Source organism: Nelumbo nucifera, chromosome 3 (genome assembly GCF_055504915.1).
Source record: "Nelumbo nucifera cultivar China Antique chromosome 3, China Antique-T2T, whole genome shotgun sequence".
Taxonomy (NCBI): Eukaryota; Viridiplantae; Streptophyta; class Magnoliopsida; order Proteales; family Nelumbonaceae; genus Nelumbo; species Nelumbo nucifera.
This window is the reverse complement of record NC_142651.1, coordinates 87,056,932-87,078,314: the sequence shown is the minus strand read 5'-3', so window position 1 is coordinate 87,078,314 and position 21,383 is coordinate 87,056,932. Positions and strand designations below refer to the sequence as shown.

General features: G+C 39.9%; 1 protein-coding gene across 1 annotated transcript; it reads right to left on the bottom strand.

Annotated features, from left to right (window-relative positions):
• Positions 1-671: 671 nt before the first annotated feature.
• LOC104613518 (cysteine-rich receptor-like protein kinase 10) lies at positions 672-19,740 on the bottom strand. The gene is made up of 7 exons (XM_088901590.1): positions 18,833-19,740; positions 2,999-3,121; positions 2,700-2,896; positions 2,393-2,603; positions 2,001-2,238; positions 1,153-1,303; positions 672-1,041 (listed from the first exon to the last, which is right to left on the bottom strand). Exons 1-7 carry the CDS (start codon positions 19,278-19,280, stop codon positions 736-738), a joined length of 1,674 nt encoding a protein of 557 aa, XP_088757716.1. The 5' UTR covers positions 19,281-19,740; the 3' UTR covers positions 672-735.
• Positions 19,741-21,383: the final 1,643 nt, after the last annotated feature.

The window sequence follows — 21,383 nt, the reverse complement described above, 5'->3', positions numbered from 1 at the left end:
GATCATGTATCCCCCTTCAACTAATGCTATGCATCTTTATTCTTTTTAATATAAAAGATTTTTATTAAAAATAAAAAAAGCGAGATCCCCCCTTCCCCTTCCTCCTCCTAACTCCCCTCATCTTAAGGAGGCTTACACCTCCTTGTGTTCGGGAGGCTTACACTTCTTGCATTTTGAACCACACCTCATGCCTCTAGCATTCTTAATTGAGTCAAATTGGCCCAAGTCCGATTCGGGCAATATTTGTTGGTAATGTCTAATCAGTCTTACTATAATCCAAATTGCACCCTCGATAGAGTGGTCAACTTATAGTAATGTTTATTTTTATTCAATGAAATCTAAGGCTATGTTTGGTTTGAAGGAAAAGGTAGGGAATTCTTCAAACCAAACATAGCCTAAGTGAACTTTAAATCAATAAAAATCAGGCGTCAAAAAGAAAATAAATAAAAATCTATTCTATGTACCTAAAATGTTGTTTACATGTCAACATTCCCTTCCCCCATCCGCTAAAATTTGATCATAATTATTATGTAATTCAACAACATTGAACATTGAAATTATGTGTTTATTATCTGAATCATCATCAATATATAACGAGTACTGGATTTAGCTTAATGATAAATAAAATAAAACAAAACAAAAAAATAGATATATATAGTTCTGTAGCCATCTCAAACTTGCTTCTTCCAAATTTGAACCCCTCTAGAGCAAGAAGCACAGACCCATTAATTACACTCATCGTGGTGAAACACTAGAAATTGTTACCTCATTGCTACAACTCCTGTAACTTGTTGAAGATTGAGCTGATCTAACCAGAACTCGTCCAACAGAAAATGCAGGCTGTGTAGGTTTTGGAAGGACTATTGAATCAGTTGCCAACATAACAACAACTGAGGACATGCTTGGTCTGTCTGCAGCATCTTCTTGAACACACGATAATCCTATATGAATGCATTTATGCACTTCAGTTGTCACACATGACTTCTCTAGTAATGGGTCCATCAACTCCAATCCTTTGTCATCACACCACAGTCTCCATGCCTATACTTAAAAAAAAAAAATCAATGCACCAAATTAAAGGTTAATATAAAAATTATTTTTCTTGACTTGTTCCTCCATGAAAGCATGGAAAGCAAACTAAGAGGAACATACATATGCAAGAAGGCTGAGACCGTGTTCTGAGAGATGGAAGCCGCTGTTCCTTTTCCCACTTACTATCTCTAGCAGGAGAACTCCAAAGCTGAAAACATCAGATTTTGTGGAAAATAGACCTTCCATGGCATACTCAGGGGCCATGTATCCACTGATATAAAATTAATCACATTAAGGAAAAGAACTCAATTAGGTTTAATTCCTTTCATATGTATCAATCAAACCAGTGTGTAGAAAAAATGGGTATGCTAAAATGGATGAATGAAAAAATTAGAAATGATAGAATCAAGAATGAAGCCATTCAAAAGAACCTAGCATCCAGTAAGGTTGGAACAACTTTTCCTAAGGCTTTCAATGTGTTGAATTAAGTCAATCAATTATGATAGCTTATATCAAACACAATTAAAAATTGAAAACAGTAAGTTTGAATGGAAAGAAAAACTCTTTTTATTTTTTATTTTTAAATTTTTAAATTTCTTAGTAACAGAAATCAGTGTTTCAAAAACCGACCTGGAACCAGAACCACTTTGGTCACGAGTTTCTAGATCAGTGGTTCGACCGTCTGGTTCGAACAAACAGCCCGTTCTGATTTAAAAAATAATTTAAGTAAAAAAAATGGCCAAAAACCATTGTCTAAGTTGAGAGATTGATGATTCGACTGATGGGGTTAACGAATCATTGACCAAGTCAATGGTTTTTGGCCCAAGAACGGTTTTAGGGTGAAAAGGAATCGATTGCCTAAACGGTTCCTGAGTCATTTGACCGTCCGATCCAATTTTGAAAACCATGACAGAAATTGAAAACATATACACGAGTTACCTAACTAAGAGACAAGGGTATTGGCTTACTATGTTCCGACGACTCTGTTTGTGTTAGCTTGGTTTTGGTTTCCTCCAAAAATCCTTGCCATTCCAAAGTCAGATATCTTTGGGTTCATCTCATGATCCAACAAAACATTACTAGCTTTTAAGTCCCTGTGAATGATTTTGAGTCGAGAGTCTTCATGAAGATAAAGTAAGCCCCTTGCAACTCCACATATAATATGAAGCCGGCTTTTCCAATCTAGTTGTTCTCCTCTGGTTGGATCTAACCATCACGAAAAAAACAAATTAAAACTGCATTTGTTAATTATAAGATGGTATGTTCATGCAGGTTGTTGAATACAGATAATTTCTAACTTGCTGGGTGCTGGCTATATAAACCACTACAAAACCAAAGAATTAATGAACTAATTAATCACCAAAGAGAAAGTTGTCGAGGCTAGCATTAGGCATGTACTCATAAACTAGCAGCTTCTCCTCTACATTTATGCAGTACCCCAAAAGTCTCACAAGATTCTTGTGTTGTAATTTGGCAATTAAAGTAACTTCAGTTTTGAACTCTTCTAATCCTTGCCCAGAATTCCTTGATAGTCTCTTTACTGCAATTTCCTTTCCATCTCCTAACACACCCTGCATGAAAATTACATCAACTGAATAAACAATCTCCTAGCTAGTTACTTACACACAATCATAATTCCAATTAATAAATATTATTATTTAATTTACCTTATATACCGGGCCAAACCCACCTTCCCCAAGCTTATTTATATTGGAGAAGTTGTCTGTAGCAACCCTTATAGTATTTAAAGGGATTGAAGGGAAGTCCTCATGAGATTTATCTCCTTCTACATTCCAAAGTTCAGACATGGTTCCCGACTGCAACTGAAGTAGTATTGAATCTTCTTGGCTATGTTGTTCCTTTCCTGCGTGGACAAATAAGATTGCATATGTAACAATTGGTATTTTACAAATGTATATAGCGAGAGTTACGACTTACGAGCTGAAATCCTTTGTACGTTAATTACCTTCTACTTTTCTAGGCTTCCAACAAATGCAGTAGTAGTAGATAAAGGAACTCGCTAAAACAGCCACTGAGATTGCCGTCACACTAGCGATGATGATAATCCTTGATGTTTTGCTCCCATTTCCTGCTTGTTTTTTTTTTTTTTTTTTTTTTTCAAAATGTCAATCCTAGTGCATTATGAAGAACGTGATGGACAGATTAATTAAAATAATGTCAAAGACCTATATATGTATATAATATAGGCTTTTATTTAACGCAAATGCAGAGGGTTCATGCTTTTGTCTTGTGTTGATTACTCCCTGAGCCCCCACATTCTAACAATTCAGAAAATACTGAAGTTTCCAGTATTTTAATGTTAAGGGCAAGTAGAAATGTTTTGTGGTCAATCCAGTATTTTAATGTTAAGGGCATGTAGAAAGTTTAGGATATAAGTTTCCTAATCGGTTCAGCAAATTAGGGGAGCTCCCTAGACAATTCCACTAATTTCTGCCACATAGAGGAGCCCTATCTCAACTAGACCATCCACCATATAGGGAAAAAAATTGGCTTCTACCCGATGGGAGAGGACATATATTGTCCAACCAAAAAGCTTGTTCACGTTCATTTTAGGGTTTAGGGGTTTTAAAATTTAGGGTTTAGAGGTATAGGGATAGGATTTAAGGGTTTAAGAATTTAGAGTTTAGATATGAAAAAATGGCCTTGGAATTTCAGCATATCCACATTTTCTGGCGGGGGGGGGGGGGGGGGTGATGCTGTCCAAACCAAGGTAGACGTGCAAGCAAGGTGAAGTCCCACCAATTTGGACAAGCTGAGGTAGGACAAAATGGTGCACTGAGTAGAGCCTACAACCAAAGTGCGGTTAGAGGTCTTGAGGATGAGGTCTTTAGGGAAGGAACTCTAATGCTCAAGTTAGTAAGAGGTAAAAGGGTGACTGGCCAAGAAGGGTTGAGGAAGCAAGAGAGCAAGAAGGCAAGAGAGTTGAAGGGTTCCAGAGAGACCATACCTTGAAGGGAGATGCCTTAAATAGCCAAGTGTCGTAGTGAACTCGGTCACATACTCACATCCCTTGTGGCGTTCAAGGGAGGAGACTACAAACTGAGGTTTTCGGATGATCCTATGTTTCTTGGTGGGGATGCTTATTAGTGAAGTGGGGACATTGCATGCCATGCTCTTGTTCAAGGTTTTTGCCTACAAGTATGCCTGCCAACTCCGATGCATGATGTGTTGGCTTACTAATGCAGTCGAAGAGGTTGGGTGGCCCTGGAACACAACAATAGCCACATGGCAGCTCGACCAGCTACGGTATGACCCTAACACCAGTTCCCAGTTTCAAACTCGAGAAGAGAGGTGTTTTGCCGAGGTGAAGAAGATGAGTTATTGTCGTGTTCAATTGAGGAAGTTAGTACTTTTTTTGGGTTTGTCAAAGTGTGGTTGGATCAGATTAGGGAACCATAACGTCGGTTTGAAAAATTCAAAATTTGAACATTGATTGTATGGTCTGACGGTTGTGTCATTTTGTATTCCTGAGCTTACATGCATTCAAAGCGTAGAGATGGATCTGGATCATTGGATGGATTCACTCTTGACCATTGGATGATTCTATATATAAAGCAAGGGGCAAGCCATTTAATTTTGTCATTTGAGTGAGTGTTCCCTCCAGAGTTCGGGTGGTCCTCAGCTAGACTTCATCCTTGTCTGGTGCTTCTATGCACTCATTCTTTAGTAAGATGTCTTCGTCCTTGTTTTCCTCTTCTTTTACTTCTTTGATGTCTTTTGGTTTTAGTTACTCCAGCTCGAGGGATGAGTTCCAGTTGAGGCCTCAACATGAGGCCACTGGAGTCGTTCCTGATACTAACACCAATGAGGCCGAGGTTGAAGAGGAGGCGGAGTTCGGTAATGAGTCTGCTCTGCTGAGGCTGAGTGGGCCAAAGCTTAGGAGACTGAGGGGCCAAGGTCGAGGAAGAGATCGATCAAGCTGAAGTGGAAATTCTAGAGGAGGAGCCCGAGGTTCCCTTGAGGTTTGGGGAGTGCTTCGCCATGGATTCCTGTAAGTTAGTAGCCTTAAACATGCAAAGGTTCAGAAAGCATATGACATCCTACCTGAGTTTGAAGGCAGATTCACCTCGGCTTGACGAGCTCTGCATGTAGGAAGAGAGCTTGGTGGCCAGATTGAAGTTCCCCCTAGATAGAGGCCTAGTGATTGTATTGAGGTGGCACCACGTCCTTCCCGTCCAGTTGATGCCGAACTCCTTTGGGTATTTGGTTGGGCTCCTTTGTTTCTATACCATTCATGACTCCCCAAGATTTAGAAGGATACTTCTAGTGACACAAGTGGGGCATTGGAGAGCTTGGCCCTCCACGAGGCTATAGTGGCAAGTTTTCATTTTGTATCGATTATTTCTTTTAACTCCAAGAGCTCAGTTTGACGCCTTTCTTCTATAGGCTATTCATGTCGTCACACAACTAGCCAACCGTACATGCACCCTCTGCAGGTTTGCTGAGTAGAGGGAGGGGAGAACATAGCACTGAAGGCCGAGCTGGTTGAGGTGAAGAAGGCAGTGGAGGACAAGGAGGAAGAGCCGGAGAAGCTACAAATCTACCTCCACAATATGAAGGGGAAGATGAAGGAGGCTGAGGTGAGGATGGCTTGAGCAAAGGAAGAGGCTTTGGTCGAGTTCAAGTTGTTTGACAACTATAAGGCCAAATTGAATGACATCACCACTTACTCCTTCTATATGGTTTTCACACGCTATAAGAGGAGGATTGGGCGTCGTTCCTGGAGATCACCCACATGATAGAGGAGCTTGGCCATTGAAACTAAGGGGTGCCCAACGAGCGAGCCAAGGAGGGAAGAGTTGAGGCTATCGACCGAGTGGACACCTAGGAGCATTTTGATGACCCCTTGGCTAAGCAATAATAGCCTCCATGGTCCTTAGGCATTGTCTTCATCAGCCATTTTTGTTAGTTTCCTTGTATTGTTTCTCTTTTTTTTTTTTTTGTTCCACCTTGTACAACTTGTTTCTCTTTCAGTTCTTCATCTTCTTCCCCTAGTTTGAATTGCTGTCTAGAACGTGGCCTCGGTCTTCGAGTGATCAAGGTCTTTTCCTTAACACAATGAAGTCTTAATGGCTTCCTTGGGTTTGCTCTGAATTGTCAATTTAAAATGTAGCTTCGGTGTTTAGGTAGCCAAGGTCTTTAACTTAAATTGAGTTGTCCATTTGAAGCATGGCCTTGGTCTTTGGATGATCGATGTCTCGGATATTATTGCTTAAGTTATTTTCAAGTCAGGTTGGCCGAGGTAGTTCTGATCTCTCGTGATGATTGGGGTGCTTGATGGTGCCTGATTGCATAGGATCCAGATGGAGGTTCCTCAATGGGCTAGTCATAGTCTTTAGTCAGCTCCGCCTCGGTTTTAATCTAGGGAATTCATCATGGGTCCTTGACCCCATAGGTCCATCCAAATGCCTTGGGGTGGTCCTTATTGGACATCCTCTTTCCACGGGTGGCAGGGACATCGTTCCCATTGTGCCCAACCCATGATGGGCTAAGTGTTAGGCCTCGACTATTGCTAGTCGACCAGGTCGAGGCATACGATACTCTGTGTGTGTAGAAGTACCATGGAATGTGGTGCACGGTGTTTGCAATGTAGCATTGTGGTCTTCGTCATTTGTTCTCTTGTGCAAAAAAAAAGCTTTATTTCTTAATAGGGGATTACAAGGATTTTGGTCGCCATTCATCTTGGCGCCATTCACTAATAGTACATCCTTAAATTACCGGAGTTCCAACTTTGTGGTATCGAGTTGCCATCAAGGTCTTCCAACTCGTAAGAGCTTGGTCCCAATAATTTTCTAATTTTGTATAGTCCTTCCCAATTTGATCCAAGCTTGCCTATGCCGAGCTCTAACACAATAACTTTGTAGAGGATGAGCTCTCTTGCCTTAAACTGCTTGTGGTGGACCTGAGCATCATAACATTTGTTCATTCATTGCTGGTATGCCACCATTTTGAGCTATGCTCAATCTCTAGCTTCTACTAGGAGGTCAAACTCTACTTGGAGGTCCTCGTTGTAGATCTCGGCCCAGAGTGTAGGGGATCTAATTTTCACTAGGATCACTACTTATGCTTTGAATGCAAGATTGAGTCCTTCTAATCGCTATCTTTGGTGTGGTCTGGTAGGCTCAACGGATGATAGGGACCTCTTCTACCCACCTGCCTTTAGCTCTGTTCATTCGTTTCTTCAAACTATGTAGTAGGGTGCAACTGCGGTGGTGCTTTTGAGCTTGTCACATTACTCCTCGAACCTTTTGTTTGTGAATTGAGTGCCATTGTTGGTGATCAACACCTTGGGAATGCTAAAGCAGTAGATGATGGATCTCCACAAGAAACCTTGGGCATTCTATGCTATGATGTGTGATAAGGGCTTGACTTTGACCCACTTGGTAAAGTATCCCATAACTATGATGAGGAATTTCTTCTGCCTGACTATAGGAGGGAAAGCACCAAGGATGTCCATGCCCCATTAAGTAAAAGGACAAGGAATGTTGATCGGTGTCAAGGGAACCCTTGGTCCATGGTGTAGATTAGAGAGTTCTTTTAGTGGTCGACTGGTCGTACATTTGCAGGAGTTATGCAACATCTTGCTTCATGATCAACCAAAAGTACCCTTGTTGGAGAGCTTTGCATGTGAGCGTCCAAGCACCATGGTGGTCATTATAGATTCCTTCATGAATTTCCCTCAGTATGTACTCAACTTCATCTAGGGGGAGACACTTCAAATAGGGAAAGATGTGCAATCTCTGGTAGAGGTACCCTTTGATGATGCAATACCAAGATGCTTTATGTGTTGGCTTCTTGACTTTGGCTCGATCTTGTGGGAGAGTGGATTCTTGCAAATACTGAAATATTGGATCTATCTAGAATGGCTACAACTACATTGGAGCCTGAGATGAGCTGGAAAGCTTGGAAAGGCATTGGCTTGAACATTCTTGGCATGTGGTATCTATTGTATGGAGAAGTGCTCGAATGGAGCAACAAGCTCTTCAACCTTCTTTAGGTAGCTAGTCATGCTAGGCTCCTGGGCTTTGAATTTTTTGTTGACTTGTTTATCATAAGCTGGGAGAATTGAACACATCTTGTGTCGACCTCCTGTGTAAGATGTAGTTCGACTATGAGAGCTTCACTTTTAGCTTTGTTGTTGAAGGCCTTGAAGTTAAACTTGAGGGCGTATGTGGAGGGTCTATGCCAAAGTTGAGGTCAAACTCATTGAGTTCTATGCTCTACCTTTTTAGAAGACTAGTGGTCTTTGACTTCTATAGCACTTATCTAAGGGGTTGATCTGTGAGGACACAAATGAGGTATAGCAATAATTGGTCTCCTGGGCTCAGCTTCCTTAGTAGGGGAAACAAACTTTGGTACTGCTTCAACTACTGGCAAGCTTATTCACATTCCATGGTCCTCTAGAAATCCTTCACTTTTTTTAGTGCTTTGATGAGCAAAAGGTGGTGGTCTATAGACTTCAACATGAATCTACTATGTACGACGATCTGCCTTGTGAGGTGTTGCACTTTCATGTGCGTTAGGGGAGATTACATATCCTGGATGGCATAGATCTTTTCAGGGGTGGCCTCGATCTCCATTTGGGTCACCATGAATCCCAAGAACTTTCCTAAATTGACACCGAAGGTGCACTTGGTTGGTTTCAACTTCATCTTATACTACTGAAGGAGGTCGAAGACTTCTTTAAGGTGGGCCAAATGCTACTCAGCCTTCATGCTTTTTATTAGCATGCCATCAATGTACACTTCTACATTCCGACCTAGGTGCTCTTTGAAAATGTGGTTTACCAGCCTTTGGTAGGTCAAATTGGCATTTTGATCGAGTTGCTCTTTGAATATGTGGTTCACCAGCCTTTGGTAGGTTGCACTGGCATTTTTTAGGCTGAAGGGTATGACCTTGTAGCAATAGAGGCCTCAGTCAGTGATGAAGGTGGTCACCTCTTGGTCGTTGAGGTGCATCCTTATATGATTATAGCCTGAGAAGGTACCCATGAAACTACGTAGTTCATGGCCTACTACGGCATCGACAAATTGGTATCTCCTCGATAGTGGGAAACTGTCTTTGGGATAGGTCTGGTTGAGGTTGGTGAAGTTGACGCAAATCCTCCATTTCCTATTGTCCTTCTTCACTATCACCACATTCGTAAGGTAGTCTGGATAGGTCATTTCTCCGGTGAAGCCTGTGTCGAGGTAGGGGTGCAAATGGATTGGATCATGATTTGATCTAGTCCTATTTTGTCGGATTCAAATATCACTATTTTGGATCGAATAATCAGATCTAATGAAAAATCGGATCAGATTCGAATCACCCCTATTTAATTTGAAAGGATTTGATCCTATATATGTTATTTATTTATTTATAAATATGTTATTTATATTGCATTTTTATATTATTTTTTATAAAAACATGTAAATATATAAAGAAAATATTTGAAAAATACTTGTATTTTTTCTTTATTTAAATTGTTATATTTTCTTTTCCTTTTAATAATTGTTTTAAAAATTAAACTGATAATTTTTTTTAAATTAAATTAGATGTAATCAGATTTGGATATCTAGCATCCTAGTTGAATTCGAATCAATATTAATGAGATCCGATTAGATCTTTGGATTGAATTAGATTGGATTTGCAGTTTATCAGATCATATTTGAATATACCTTGATTTGAATCCTATCCAATGCATTTGCATCCCTACATCAAGGATTTTGTTAACCTCCTCATTTATTTGCTATCACTTTTCTGAGGCAAAGCTCCTCTTCTTCTATCGTATAGGCTGGTGTTGAGTCGATGGGTTATCACCAAGGTTCAAAATATTGATACAGGCCAATATGTCGAATGGGGTGTATCATCTTGTATCTTGGATCACTTTTATTTTTTTTAGTTTTTTTCTCAACCTAGTTTTTTTCTCAACAGGCCAATATGTTGAGTGATATGTCTCGATACGTATCAAAATTTTGGACCTTGGTTATGACTTGGAGGTTAATTCTGAACATGTTTGTTGCAAGCAAGCAAAGACATCAACGTTAGAATTCAAAAACTAGATGATGTTACTTCAAGGACCATCCTCGAATTGGGAGCCCACTAGGATAGTCTTCTTTGAATCACCATTGAAGAGAGCTACCTGAGTCAAACCCTCGACGGGTTGGCTGTATTTTGTGCTGAGCTTATTCTAGAGGTCTAGGTCGTCAACGAAAAAAGCTTCCTGAGAGGTGGCTTTTCTCATATAGGTTGCTATGTAGCACTGTCATGTGGTGCATTGATTTCCTCGGGCCATGCCAATGCCATGATTGTTAGGGAACTTCACTACTAAGTGGTTGGTGGAGACTGAGGTGCGAAGTGCATTAAGCATTGGGTGGTCGAGGACGATGTTGTATGGCGGCTGGACTTTTACAACCAAGAAGTCAAACTTAAGTGTGCTCTTTTGGGAGCCGTCTCCTAGTGTCATGATCTTCTCCTCTGGTATTAATGAGTCACTAGAGAATCCAACTAGAGGGTGTTCATTAGTCGTAGTTGATCACATCCAATTTTCATTTTCAAGAGGCCTCTTCGAAGAAGACATCAGTCAAGCTACCTATGTCCACAATCACTCGACATACTTCAAAGTTAGCGATGTTCACTTTTATCACCAAGGTATCATCGTGTGGCATCTGGACTCCTTTGAGATCATCCTCGGGGAACGTGATGGGTGTGTTGACCTTGGGCTTCTTTGGCATTCGGTTTTCTACCTGATTAAGATGGGTATAGGCCTTTCGGGCTGAGGAGCTTTCCCCTTTTGAAGTCATTCTACTAGAGATGATGACTATGACTCTAGTTGAGGAAGGTTCTTAGTCTCCAGGTGTGTCAACATGGCCAAGGTTCTCTCTCTAGAGTTCTTGAGGGTTGTCTACAGACCCATTGAGATATCAACGCGACCAAGGTATCTGCAACTCTCCTTGTCATGGCTGTAATCTCTATGGAATTTACAATACTTGTCTTGGCTTTTCTTGTTGCCTTGTGATTTCATCTTATTTGGCCATCAAACAAAGTGGCAATCATGGAATTGCATTAGCACTTTAGTCAATGTTGCATTGAAGGGAATGAAGGCCCTAAAAGTTGGAGGCAGAGTCCTCCTCGCTGGTAGTCTGACCTCTTTTTAGTGTGGTCAGATTGGACATTATCCCAATCTTTGTGTTTCAAGTCGAGCCGATCCGAGCCAAATAGCTAGCTATTCGAGCTTGGCTCGCCAAGGTAGTACAAGGCTCGAGCTCAGCTCAAGTCAAAAGCTCATAAGCTCGAGCTTGACTTGAGAAAAATGTTTTATAAAAATAAAAACATTATATATAAAAATATTTTTTATAAAACATTTTTCTCAAGTCAAGCTCGAGCTTATAATAATTAGTAATTATTATATAAAAATATTTTTTATTTGATATTTAAAAAATTAAGAACTATAATAATTAGTAATTATTATATATAAAAATAAAAATATTATATATATAAAATTTTTATTATATATATTATTTTCTATGGTTTTATATTTTATTATATGTATGTATGTATGTATGTATGTATGTATGTATGTATGTATGTATGTATGTATGTATGTATGTGTGTGTGTATGTATGTATGCATTTATGCATGTATGTAGTTATTCGAGTAGTCTTGCGAGCCTCACGAGCTAAACTTTATTAGGCTCGAGCTTGGATCGATTAATGAATGAGCCTGTAAATTGGGCTCAAGCTCGGGCCGAGCCGAGCTTGTGTAGCTCGTAAGAGCTCTGCTCATGGCCACCCCTAGTTTCTGGTTGTGTTGGTTCTCCTCATCTTCCTGGCATTGATGTACTTGTGCCTACGCCAAGAGTTCGGTCGTGCCCAAGGGGCCTTCTTCTACAATGAAAAACAGAAGTTCGAGAGGCGCAGATTGTGCATTAGGGCAACCATTACTATGGATTTATTTGGGTTTTGGACCTGAATGACTCGGAATTGAACCTTGCCAAGAACTTTCTCATGGACTTCTCATCTTTCTTCTTGAACTGGTCCCGTGTGCTTATGGGCTGGGGTTGTAGTGTGGAATACCACTATCGAGTTGCACCTTGTAGGGTAGAGGTGAAGGCTTTGCACATCAAAGTTTTCATGGTCCTGTGCAGAAGCATTGTGGCCTTGAACCCTTCCAAATGGTTTTTTTTTGGGCTTGTGGTGCAGTTTTATTTCTCAGATTGAGTGGTTATCACTTGATAGGGGGAAGCTTATCCATGATTTCTTGTTTGAAGGCAGGCTCCCTGTGTTCTAGAGGAGGGTGTGTGGTGGTTGAAGTGACTTCTCTTGAGCTTGTTCATACACTCACACATGTCCTTGATTTTGCTGCTAATGTCGGTGCACTTGGGTGGCTATGGTGGTGCATGGTGGTCCTTGGCTGAGCTTTATTCGGTGTGTGAGTATTGCTATTGCTATTGTTGTGGTTGCACCTAGGGTCCGAGGTGCTCCTTGTTAGGGATGCGGGTGCCAGAATACTGGGATTCTTGGGAATGAGCATTCTAGGCTCGGTTTTAGGCATGAGACCCAAACCTCCAAGACTACTAAGGTCACTCACATTCAACCCTTGGCTCTATAGGGCTGTTGCCAAGAAACCCCCGGGCTGCCCTATTGTCTACACCATGGTGATGAGCTGGTCAACCTATCTTTGCAAGATGTTGAATTCTTCATTAGTTGTAGGTTTTGGCTACTGAGCTTCGTAGGGAGATTAGGTGCCTTTGGAATCGGATTCCCTAGATGGGGACTAAGTGCCAAAGTGGTCAAAAGTATTCTTTGGAGGCATGTTCACTAGTATATAGAGAAAAGAAACCGGAGGCTTTTTGTACTGGTTGCCACATACAATGCCAATCTAATTCTAACCAAACCAGGTGGACATGCAACAAGTGATGTCCTTCCAACTTGGATGAGCCGAGGTAGAAGGACAAAGTGGTGCACCGAGCAGAACCTGCAACCAGAGAACAGTTAGAGGTCCTGAAGATGAGGTCCCTAGGGAAGGTAGTTCGACGCTTGAGTTAGTAAGAAGTGAATGGGTCGTCCGAGTCAAGCTGTAGATGACGAGTAGACCTATTCCTAGGTTGAGTAGCCTGACAAGTCGACCCATCTCAGCTTGATCTAAGTCTGTCTAGGATAGGATTTCAAGCATGCGGGCTTGGGCTCGGGCCTAAAGTTTTCGACCTTTTTTTGGCTAAGGCCCTAGCTTTCTCAAAAAAGCCTAGCCCATGCCCAAGGCTGACTTGATAATGTATTATATAATAAAAATATATTTTATATAACAAAAATATATACATAATATATTTTTTCTTTATTATTTTTTCTCTTTTTCAAGTAATAGTGAGATCTTTCATTATTTTTTTAGGTTTTGAGGTCTTTTAATATAGATAAAATAGTTTTTAGTTGAATAGAAAAAGGAAAAACATATTTTTTCCAAATTTCTGGTTGGGCTCAAACTGTCCCAACATACCCAGGTTTTGACTGAAAGAATGGTAGGATCCATCGTATGGACGCTAAAAAGGTTGCGGAATGGGTGGGCGAATTTCAAAAATTTCCTACCTTTCTTCCAATTGGGAATCATATTCCCTAAATTTAGAATACAATATTCAAGAATCCTACTTGAACCATAATCAAACCAGATCTGAACCAAAAGACAAGGGAGGAATTATACCTGATCCAGAGAAGCAGTATCTCCCAAAGTTGGCGTTCACGCCCAAAGAACACACCAAGATCTGCTCCTACTGAAGATGACACAGCAACTGTGGAACGAAACCAGCAGGGTGCGTCCTACACACCGAATCCTTTAGAAAAATCCTCTGGAAACTATGAATAACACAGGAGCAACCAAGAACAATTCTTGATCCTCTCGAACTGGAAAAAGGGGTTGGCGGCTACTACAAGAGGAGAGTGCTAGAGAAGAAAGTGGCGAACTGCTATTTTCTCCTCTAGAGTTTCTAAGATTTCTTCTCAAGAAAGCAGAAAAATTCTCTCTTGAAAAATCCTAGGGTTCAAACTCTGATCATTCGAATTAGGGTTTTTTCTCCTCTTTTCTTCATGATTAAGCGGCCTCCTGATCCTATCAGGAGTTGCCTTTATCCAAATCAGTATTTGGATTAGGTCTGTTCTTAATCTTATCTACATATTAGATTAGCTTTAAGGCCCATCTTAATCTCATATTCGCCCCCTTAAAAGACTGATCAAATCAGCCCAGTTCAAAATGGGCTTTAGGCCCATTAAGTAACAGGTGCTCAATAAGTTTCCAAACTGCTACCCAGTTGGGCTTCTTTGTATGGTGTGGGACCCAAGCATTGATCTACACACCAGCCACATGGGTTCGGCCCAGCCTTTATTACAAGGCCCAACCGAATTCACTGGAAATCCCAGTGAACCCCTTGAGCCCATCATATGGACCCTATGGGCCCAACACTTACACTAAGTGGTCCCTGGGCCAAGCCATCTTATAAAAACCCAGGGACTGTGGGCAGGTGCAATATTAGCCCATCAGGTATTATCCCAAATGACCTTACACTTAACCTCTCAGCCCATAATGATAAAGTACTACTCGACAAGAGAGGACCTCTCCCTCGGCTGCAAGGAACAGTGCTGCACTCTCTACTCACATGGATCCCAGGAATTAAAACCATTTGCAAACAACTTGAAACTAAAATTATCTATATACCATATATATATAAATTTCGCAAAACAAAATTCCAATGATTGAAATCAACTGCCGACAGTTTGGTTTCCATTAGAGAGAGTGCTTCCCGATCATTACCTTTGTCCGACAAAGGGGCTGATCCTGTCACTATGATCACCCACTCAAATGAATTCTCAGACTGTCCCAACATACCCAGGTTTTGATCCTTGTTAAGGATCTCACTGATTGGCATATCAAAGTCAGCCCAATCCAACACCTAGTGAAGTATCATAATCGAGTCTAGGGGTCAGGTGTAACTTTCTAGTTTTGCCCATCTATCTCCAAGGTCCAGGGCAATACTGAAAATCTGGTACAGTTCAAGGGTTCAAGTAATCCTACACTGCGTGTGCCTTAGGTCTCACCCTGACGGCTGAGACAAGCCACCCCAATAGTTGGTAGCACACCAGTATCAGCCTTGGTAGGATAAATCTCCCCAAACTTATCCAGTGGCTGTAAACGTTTAAAACTAACACGAGTCTCATTAAGTGTCCAGTTTTAGGGTCTTACACAGATCATACCACACAACATGAATCAAACATGCACTTTATTTATTTACACTAAATGTCAAAAGTACATCAAATCAGATTGAAGCTAAGGGCATACAAAATTGTCTAACATTGACCCTCTCTAAGAATCTCACTGATTAGCATATCAAAGACAGCTCAATCCGACACGTAGTGTTGTATCATAATCGAGTCTAGGGGTCAGGTGTAACATTCTAGTTTTGCCCATCTATCTCCAAGGTCTAGGGCAATACTGGAATTCTGGTCCGGTTCAGGGTTTCAAGAAAACCCACATTGCATGTACCTCAGGTCTCACCCTGGGAGCTGAGACAAGCTACCCCAACCAACTTGGCGACACATCAGTGTTAGCCTTGGGAAGATAAATCTCCCCAGATCTATCCAACGACTGTGAAAATTCTAAACTAATACGAGTCTCATATGTGTCCAGTTTAAGGGTATTACACAGAAACACACCATAATAACATGAATCAAATATGTACTTTATTCATTTACATTAAATGTCGTAATGTACATCATTCTGATTGGAGCTAAGGGCATATACTATCTAACAAGTCGGGGTTTATAGAGGAACAAAATCGATGGTAACAAATCATGAAACTTTGGTGTGGAGGCTTTATTTTGCCCATGTTGTTAATGAGTTGTTCTTGAATAGATCTCTCTTCATTATCAATGTAGAGGTTGTTGCTCTTAACCTTTTTGAAATGTGTCAATTTCTCCTTTAGTGACTGTTATTTGGAGTTGGAGACTTGGTCACAGTGTTTGGGTTGCAAAAGGACAGCTGTCAACACTTAATTTTTGCTCGGTCATCTCTCTAGACCACTTCCCGTACTCCAAATGCTTGATCAAACCTCACTATTCTCTTTAGAATGTACCAAAAACCTTAATAAACCAAATTTTGGCTTAAATACCCTTAAATCTACTATTAAATCCATAAGATTCCCTTTTGGCAGTCATGATTGTGCCACATCACCACACATGCCACAGAATCAGACTCCATCACATGAAACAAAACCTTTAGATAACCAATCACACCAAATTTCAGCCCAAAATTCCTTAATTTCATTGTTCATCCATCAAAGTTCCATTTTGACGAATATGATAGTACTTCACTTTTTGAGCCTAAATCCTATGATTCATGCATCCCTGACACAATCAAACCCCCCAAAGCAGCCTCATAATTCAAATCCATGCCACTCTACCAAGTTTCAACCTAAACTTTCCTTATTTACCCATTCATCAAACCAAGATTCCATTTTAAACCACCCCATTAACCAAAATACCCTCTACCTAGGTTCTCATGTTTCCAACACCTCTAAAGCCATCAACCATTCCCATTGGACTCTAAATATCCTAGGATGCCCATTCACCAAATTTTAGACCAAAAATGCCCATTTTTCCCTTCATACAAAAAGATTTTAAATCAACTAGTCTTGTTGCCCACTACTCTAAAAACCAAAATCTTTATCAACCTCTTGATCGACCATCCATCAAATTTTAGACCCAAAAATCTCCATTTTACCTTTCGTATAAGAAGACTCCAAATAGGGATGGCAATTTTCCCCATTTCCTTGAGCCCCATGGGGATTCGCCCTAGATGGGGGTAGGGATGGGGATTATTTTCCCCCCACGGGCACAGGAATGAGGAAATTTTCATCCCTGTTGGTGGAGATGAGGCGGGGACGGGGAGAGCATTCCCCACCCCACGGGGACCCCAATCCTCGTCCTATGGGATCCCCACTAATATATGTATATATGTACACATACATTTATATATGTATATATTTATACATGCGTCTACATAGTAATATTTTTAAAAATATTATGGTTGAATATGTTTTAATCTTTTCTAATATGATTGTAATTTTTAATTATTTTATTTTTATTTTTTAATTAAAATAAAAAGCAAAATCAAAATGGTTAACATTATAAAAAATCACGGGGAGTGGAGATCCTCGTAGAGATGGGAATTCCCGGGGATGGGGTAACCTTGTTCTTGTTAGCGGGGACGGGGACGAGGACAAGAATGGTGATTTTCGTGGGGACGGGGATGGAGAGGCTCTCCGTCCCCGCCCCACCCCGTTTCCATTCATAATTCCAAATCAACCACTTTTGTTGCCCCTACTCTCAAAGTCATAGATCTTCGTCATGACACTACTTCCAAGGCCTCCAAACCCCACCATAACCTTCATCAACATCCTGATTGACCACCCATCAAATTTCAGACCCAAAAGTACCATTTTATCGCTCACATAAAAAGGTTCCAATTCAAATATCCTTATTGGCCATTGCCCTCCTATTTCAAGATATCTATTGCAACAAACCTTTTAAGACTTCTAAACCCCACCAATAACATCCTTAACCCCTTGATCGTCCACCAATCAAATTTTGGACCAAAATATTCCCATTTTACCCCTTACATAAAAAGATTTTAAATCAAGCACACTTGTTAGTTGCAATTATCCAAATTCAAGATTTTCATCGTGACATGCCAATTAGAATCCAAATCCATTAAGGATGTTGGATATCCGAATTGGATTCGATCCAGTTTAATATCTAGAAATTTAATAAATTATTGAAAGGAAAAAAATACCATTTATATAAAGAAAAACAAAAAGTACAAGTATTTTTTCAGCTATTTTCATCATATATATACATGTTTTTTTTATAAAAAATAAACAATATAAAAAATTACAAAAATACAATATAAAAATATTTATAAATAAATAAATAGCATATATATTGGATAGGATAGGAAATGATCCGATCTGAGGGTCCGTTTGGTTTGTAATTGGAATCGGAATCGAAATCCTCTGAAATTGGAATCCGAATGGTCCATTCCCATAGTCTGTTTGGTTCAAACAGAAATGGGAATGAGAATTAAAATTAGCAAGAATGAAATTTCATTCCTAAAGGAGGGGCAGGGAATGACCATTCCCTCAAATGGGGGAATGCAATTCTAACAAGAATAGAAATAGGATTCCAATTCTGCCCAACCAAACAGTTGGATTCTGATTCTGATTCCAGACCCCTATTCGTATTCCTTTAACTAAACAGGGGCCTAATTTTTAATATATATCAGAATCCAGTAAAATAGGATTAATTGGATTTCGAATCGGATGGGATCTTATCACAATCTGATCTGTTTGCACTCTTATACACCAATCCACGATAATGAGTCACTAAATAGGTGTAATATATACTTATATAGGCAATCAACATGGTCCATTATGTCATTTTGGTCGGCTATATTACGATATTTCAAAAAGTCATTTCAATAAAATTTATCTTCTCTTATGCTGCAATCAAATATGCAAACCTCCCAAAGACTAAAATTTTTTTGAAACAAGATTGAGATGGATGCAACAAATTATGTATAACAATCTTTAATTTCATCTTATTTTTCAAATAAAAAATATATTTAAAAAAAATACACAATTGTTTTCAAGAATATATTCAAAAAATACGAGAGGCACGTACCCTTCAGCTAATAATTATAGAAAAAGGAACAAAAAGTTTTCTGCATAAAAGTCGTAGTTAATTTATATATATCACCTCACCTCCTTTAGTGGTCTGATCAGGCGGCTCAGGAATTCGTTCGCCTACTGCCGCCGGCGCTTCTGGTGTTAAAGCATTCCGTGGCCGGTAGAAAAGATAGCCCTCGTACCTTAAATTGCAACTTGGAGCAAGAATACGCCACCCTCGCTTTCGTTTAACCTCGTCGTCTATCTGGGTCAATAATGTATTCAAACACTTATCACATCCATCGCCACGAAGATCTCTACTGCACTGTACAAGACCGTATCTTGTCTCACTCAGCTGCGGATTATAATCGTCAGCTTCAAAGAATCGAGATGACTTGGATGCTATTTTCACCAATCCGTTTATCAAATATTCAGCACTGATGTCGGGTTTTTCTAGTTCGGATCGATTTTGGATGTTATACATTAAGAATTCCGGTGACATTTCAACATCGCCAAAGAAACTTCTGTTTGAGTACCTTAGCATGCAGTGGTCGTACCATATAATAGCCTCTTTCTGGTAGGTACAAAGTTGTATGATATTTTCAGTTGTGAGCTTGACGCAATTCCGGCAATCTTCAGGTGTAACATCGCCTCTGCAGAGGGAGAGACCATAGATGCTATCGGCACCCTGGCCGGATTTAGCAGTATAGAACCCGCCATCATTGACTGTAGCGTTAGAGGATAATGAAGAAAGTAGATCTAGTTTGTATGATATGTGCTATTGATTGTGTTGTTGCTTCCAATGCAGAAATGATACAGCGGGGACTCGTTTTGGCCGGAGCTGATTTCCAGTTTTAGGAGGAACATGGAAGAAAAACACAAGAACAGCTTCCGATAAAACATTGTTTGTTACTTCAGCTTTTGCCTTTCTGGATGCATAATTAATTAATGGATGATGGGTCATGCCTAAGTAGCCGATGGAGAAGGTTCAGCTTAATTTCCATCACAATATTGCGGTTTTTTCAAGGCAGAAAGATAAGCTATTGGACTTTTTTTTCTTATTAATGGGTCTTATAAAGTTTAAAATGGGGGCTAGCACGTTGCATCAGCTGATGTATGTCTTGAAGAAAAGCCCTTTGCGGTCCAACCAGGGAGGCTACCACCACGAGCTAATTCTGAATTCCAGCCACCCCCTACGACTACCCCTCTTCCCCTTATAAACCACATCCTGCCCGTGAATTTGGCATCAATTCACGGTCAGGATGCATTCCCCCTGTATTTCGTGGCTAGTAAATTCTGAGCTGGGCTGATCGGTACTTCTCCCTAAAAAAAATAATAATACTCTTGAAGACCAGTTCTTTTTGATGTGAGCTGGACTTGGAGATAGCCCAATTGGCTTGTTTTGTGCGGACAGATGATGGTAGGAATTGAAAGTGAATTTGACTCAAAGATCATTTAATTTGAAGTGATCAATTCTGCTTGGACATATTAGTTAGGTTGTTCATTGACGTATTAAGACTTCTGCTCTCTTCCAGCTATAGAATGGTTCTTAATTTGGTTGCTGGTTACTTTTCTCAGGTCTTCTGATCAAACTTTAGTTATAGAATGGTTCTTAATTTGAGATATCACCTAATAACTTAACCTTTTAGCTAGGTTGATTGGTTCTTTGAGATCATATTATAACCTGTTGGGCTAATTATTTTATATAATGACTGATCAGTCTAGGTCAGAATTTTGTAGCCCCACTGTACAGGGGGATGAATCCTGACTATGGATTGATGCCAAATCCATGGACAGGATGCGGTTTACAGGGGGGCCGGGGGGCTTTTAATAGACTATGGGGGACTGTAATTCAGAATTCTCCATTGGGTTGTAGTGTATTTAACCCTTAATTAAATTTCAGTACAATGTTTGAGTGGGTCGTACTTATCCACACTTCAAGTTGAATGGACTATTGTGTGAGATTTGTATAAGATGACGTGTTAGAAAATAAAAGCCTAGTTAGGGGCCTCACCCTAACAGCTTAAGTTTTTATGTTGAATGGTTCTTTTAAGAAAATACTAGAAGAAAATAAAACTTGATTACAGATTTGATGGAAAAAAATACAATTTTTGTCAGTAGCAGTGAGACAGAGGCAAGACTAACCATTGTAGAACATGTCAACGATTGACAAAAATAACTCGCTACTCTATATTCAAGATATCGTTTTCTCTTTACACAATTGGCCAAACCACTCATAAATGAAGGCCAAATGAATTGCTAAAATAACAGAGTGCAATGGTCAATATTATGGAGGACCATCTATTATCTTGGATCAAAAGGTTGTATGGGTTTATAAAAAAAAGCAGAAGTTAGAATGAGAATTTGTTTAGAAGGGTTTGAGAAACAAAGTTTTGTAGAAAGGATGGAGGAGAAAGAAAGAATTTGTATCCACTTGACTTATCGACCCATAGGGTTACATGTACATTTATACAAAGAATAAAGTAATGAGAATAAAAAATAAAAATAAAAAAGGAAAGAGAAGAATAAAGCAATTGCCTATTCACAATATCTCTTAAACTAAGAATTGCCTCTCTTGGAGATTTCCAGTCTTGGATTGAAGTTTCCTGTTCCATATCGATCAATTCATATCCTTCCTCAATACGCC

Excerpts from the sequence above, each read along its gene's own strand:
- LOC104613518 (XM_088901590.1), bottom strand. The coding sequence starts at position 19,280 with ATGCTAAGGTACTCAAACAGAAGTTTCTTTGGCGATGTTGAAATGTCA. Across the intron at positions 2,239-2,392 it reads CCTCGACAACTTTCTCTTTG|ATCCAACCAGAGGAGAACAA; the intron begins GTGATTAATTAG and ends CGTGATGGTTAG. Across the intron at positions 1,042-1,152 it reads GTCTCAGCCTTCTTGCATAT|GCATGGAGACTGTGGTGTGA; the intron begins GTATGTTCCTCT and ends TTTTAAGTATAG.